Source organism: Phoenix dactylifera, chromosome 7 (assembly GCF_009389715.1).
Source record: "Phoenix dactylifera cultivar Barhee BC4 chromosome 7, palm_55x_up_171113_PBpolish2nd_filt_p, whole genome shotgun sequence".
In the NCBI taxonomy this organism is placed as follows: domain Eukaryota; kingdom Viridiplantae; phylum Streptophyta; class Magnoliopsida; order Arecales; family Arecaceae; genus Phoenix; species Phoenix dactylifera.
In genome coordinates this window covers 16,278,503-16,282,852 of record NC_052398.1, presented here as the reverse complement: position 1 = coordinate 16,282,852, position 4,350 = coordinate 16,278,503, and the positions used below count along the sequence as shown (strand labels likewise).

Genomic DNA, 4,350 nt, shown 5'->3' with positions numbered 1-4,350 from the left:
AGCATCAACCATTTGGCCATGCAACTCTAATCTTATCAACTTTATTTTTTCCTTCGACACAGCTTAAATAATTCGTTGTTGCAACTTAAATATGAAATAATCATACGAGCTGTCTTCTGATACCAATGGTGTATGTGAATTATCATTTATTATAAGCCCAACATCACAATTCCAGCAACTTCAACAATCTAGCCTTGCAGAATCTCAAAATTTCACCATTAGAAAGATCACAATAAATAAAATATCATTCTAGAAGAAGAGAAATAAAAGTTTTTTAAAAAAGATTTCTCAATCTACACAAGAAACGTTGCAGAAACACAAAAGGCATATTGGATCTTTTTAAGTGACTCACATCATAACACTAACAAGGGATTGTAATTACCACTATGACAACATTAATGAGGCATACCAATAATTCTATGCTTATTTTGATGGATATAATTATATAAAGGAAAAAAGACTACATGAAATAGAAAGTAACAAAACAAAAGCATAACGAACACGCTTACTCTTAAATGTCGATAAGTTTGAGGGTCGCCAACAAATATAAAGATACGGGCTTTTGAAAGACTACATGTTTACATGACAGCGCATGCATTAGGATTCTCGTCGCTAAAGATCTGCGGTGGATACGCATACTCTACAGGGTATCTCGGGTAATAATAGTAGAACTCATTCCTCCTCATCTTACCCGCGGCGCCGTCCACGCCGGCGGTGGCAACGACGGCGACGACGGTGGCCTCCTTCACTGCGCCCTCGTTCTTCTTCTCCTTTCCAGTCTCGTTCTCCACACCCTCCCCGGCGGCAGTGGCGGCGGCGGCCTCCTTCTTCTCCTCTCCGCCTCCGGCGCCCTCTGCGGCCTTCTTCTCGCCGTCGCCGCCCTCCTTCTTCTCCTTCTCCTCGCCGGCCTCGGCCTTCTTCTCGTCCTTGGCCTCCGCCTCCGCCGATCCGTCGGCCTTATCCGGCGCCACCTCCGGCTTCTTTTCCGCTGGCTCCTGCTTCACCACTATCGCATGCTTCCCCGTCCGCTTGTGGACGTAAGCGACCAGCCGCGCCGGGTCGAACACGCCCGTCACTTTCACCGTCGAACTCGTCATGTCCGCCTCCGCCGCCTGTACCCCTGTTCTTTGAGCCCCAGAAGAACAAACTTTTAGACCAAGGAACCAAGTTCTCGATCAAAATGCTGAACTTAGAACAAGAATTCGAAGCAATTCGAGTCCATAGTTACTAGTTTCCGGTTTTCGTTATTTATACAAAGGTGGCTGAAGATCGAGAAGAAAGGGAAAAGAAGTAAACCTTTCATCCTTAGAATCCTTTTCTTAATCTCCAGGGCACAGGCCTCGCAATGCATGAGGACCTTGAGCAGTACCACGATCACTTGGGGCTACAGAACACTAAAATGGTGAGAACAGAGGAAAAAGAACAGCACCGTGTGTGCGAGAGAGAGAAATAGAAGAGTGGTTCCTTAGTCGTCCTTTCTTTTAGTCTTTTACCTCTTCTTTCTTCTCTTCAACCTTTGGTTTCTCCTCCTCCTTCTCTTCTTCCTTTTTCTCTGGCTTTGGTGGGGGAATGGGACTGATGAGCTCCACCCTCCTATGACTCTTCCTCTGGACCCTCTCCACCACCTTCAACGGGTCCTCCGCCGCCTTCCGCCCCTTCACCACCACCCTGTGAAGCCGGTGATCCGCCATCACCGCCTCCACGCCTTCCCACCCAAAAAAATAAAAATAAAAAAAAATAAAAAAAACAAAAATCTCGTCTTTATCGATCTCCAACAAGATTAGAGGCAAGCGAAATCTGGGATCAATTTCCATACCTTCGAATCCCCTGAGAGACCTTCGCACTTTCCTCGCGCAGCCTTCGCAATGCATGTAGACCTTCATCACCACCTCCTCCGGTGGCGGAGGAGGCGGCGGCGGTGGCGGCGCCTCCTCCCCTTCCTTCTTCTCCCCGTCTCCGCCGCCACCTTTTTCGCCGTCTTTCTTCTCCTTCCCTTCCTCTTTTTTCTCCTCTTTGTCCTCCTTCTTCGCCTCCTCCGGCGCCGCTTTCTTCTCCCCCTCCGGCGCCGCCGCCGCCGCCTCCTTCTTCCCCTCCTCCGGCTTCTTCTCCTCCTGCCAAAAATCCAATCTTTTCACCAAGACCAGCAACAAAAACCCATAACAAATCACAATGAGATCGAAATGAGCGATTTTGATACCTCCCCCATGGATTCTCCGACCACCGCTGCCCGAGTTCGTAACGCCTGCAACACAAAACCCCTCTCCTTGTTCTCTAGCTTACTCTCTTTTTTTGAGGGGAGGGCTGGAGATCCAAAGTGGAGACAACCCGGATGACGTGTCAGTACGAAGCAGTGCCATGTGCCTGTGTATCCACGTGCCATACAGACGGCCGAGAGCCCTTGTCCTATGCCATGTCTCAGCAATTCTGGCGAGTTCTCCTCGTTGTGGTCGAGCCTCGCTACTCTGTCCCTCAGGAACACTTCAAACCACTAGATCTCACGGTCCTAGCGATTGGAAAGGAGGTACACTTGTGGATTCCAGACGTAGAGCAGGGATGGCCACCCATTGCTTAGAAACATTCAAAGGTTGATGATAGATTGCTGCTCTATTTTAACTGTACATACGTACATATGAATAGGGTTGCAGATTGGACTGTCTTCTTTGCTGCTTATCATTCAGAACAGATTTTATGAACATAGTATGACACTGTCCCCCACATCTATGTCATCTCATTTCTGCTGACTCTCCGGTATAGGAAAAAAAAGGGGTATGCTTTAGTAATGTTATGATGTACCGCAGGACTAGGAAGACATGGATAGGGGGAATTATAAGCACTCAACGGCTTCAAGAGCTATAATTTTTCTCTTTTTAAGTTGAAGATTTTTATTTTTAAGATACCAAAAAGAATAAAACGTATTAAGGAAGTGAGGTAATCTGTTGCTCTGCCATCAAAAATTTGGAGTTTCTGATTTAATGAATTCAAAAATATTACTGACGTCTCCTAAAGTAATAAATAGTTTTGCCACTAGATTGTTTCTAAGTTAGTAAATTTTAGTTTAGTTCATGCCGATAGTGTGACCTTTTCTTTTGGTGGGTCTGTTAGTGTGATCTTGCCAAACATCATGAAATGTTGGAGAAATGTGTTGCGGCAGTAGCCACCTTATTTTGTAAAGCTTGGATGTATTGAGGTTAAATTAAGGAAGGAATCTATTGGTTTGCTGTCCAAATTTGGGCTTATTAATGTACATGAATGGAAAACACATACAAATTTGCGATGAAAGTTATGGTGGCCAAATTCTCTTGTAAAAGGCAATTTTCGATCCTCATGCTTCATGCTACTTGTGTGACCTTATTAATTAATTATCATATAGTTTGTAGGTAATGTTACAAAAATAGCCTCGGATACACTAATGTTAATAAGTTTATATATTAGTCATCGAAGGCTATGTATATTAGGCTCCTTGTTTTTTTTATGGAAAAAAAAAATGGACCATTTCACGATATGTGTGTGTCATCCTTGCACAGTATTAGGGTCAAAAATTTTAAGTGAGAAATCGACTGATTAGAATTTAACTCCCTAGATAACTTGCTAATTTGCTCCATTACAAATGAGTGCCATTCCTTGTATCATGATTCCTTAAGTAATGTGTAGGAAAAATATTTTTGAACACGCCCGAGTAATGACCAACCTAATACTCAACTAGTTAGCAATTTAGCAATGATAATGAGTTTTCATTTATATTACGCAAACATGCAGATTAGCGTCTTAAACATCAACTAAGAGTGAAATTAAATCTCCAGCAAACAGTTTCAATAAAACATAAGTTGACAATTAAAAGCCAAATCCAATACTGCATGCAAGGGAGTTTTTGTTTTAAAAAAAAAGAAAAGTTACATATGAACAGAATGATAAAGATAATATAAAATTCTCCAATATGATATATGCTTATATTCTCTATTTTTGTCTATACTGCATTATTTATTCCTTCTATAGGAATTAGCAAGGATTAGTACAATCAAGCAAGTACTTTTCCACATGTTTAGGTATCTAGTAGTATGATGCCATGATTTTTACTTTAGACTCTAAGATCTAAACTTTTATGTGTTAATATTATTGTTGAGGTTACAACTATCTGACAAAGAGTATGTTGGGATGAGATTATTTTAACCTAGACCAACATGGTCATCATTATAACGTTAGGCATAGGATGACTAATACTATTAGGGAAGAGCACATGCCAAGAACATGGTTAGAAAATATTGCTTTGATACAAAGTGAGAACAATCCAATTTGGACTGCAATTCCAAAAGTTACATTCCACTAGAAGGCTATGCCTTGGATAGGATTTGG

The 4,350-nt window shown here is 42.4% G+C and overlaps 1 protein-coding gene across 1 annotated transcript; it reads right to left on the bottom strand.

The window, feature by feature from the left end:
• Positions 1-401: 401 nt before the first annotated feature.
• LOC103707876 (heavy metal-associated isoprenylated plant protein 7-like) lies at positions 402-2,380 on the bottom strand. Its single transcript, XM_039127796.1, has 5 exons — positions 2,362-2,380; positions 1,817-2,275; positions 1,494-1,705; positions 1,297-1,384; positions 402-1,120 (listed from the first exon to the last, which is right to left on the bottom strand). Exons 1-5 carry the CDS (start codon positions 2,378-2,380, stop codon positions 579-581), a joined length of 1,320 nt encoding a protein of 439 aa, XP_038983724.1. The 3' UTR covers positions 402-578.
• Between the last annotated feature and the right edge of the window lie 1,970 nt (positions 2,381-4,350).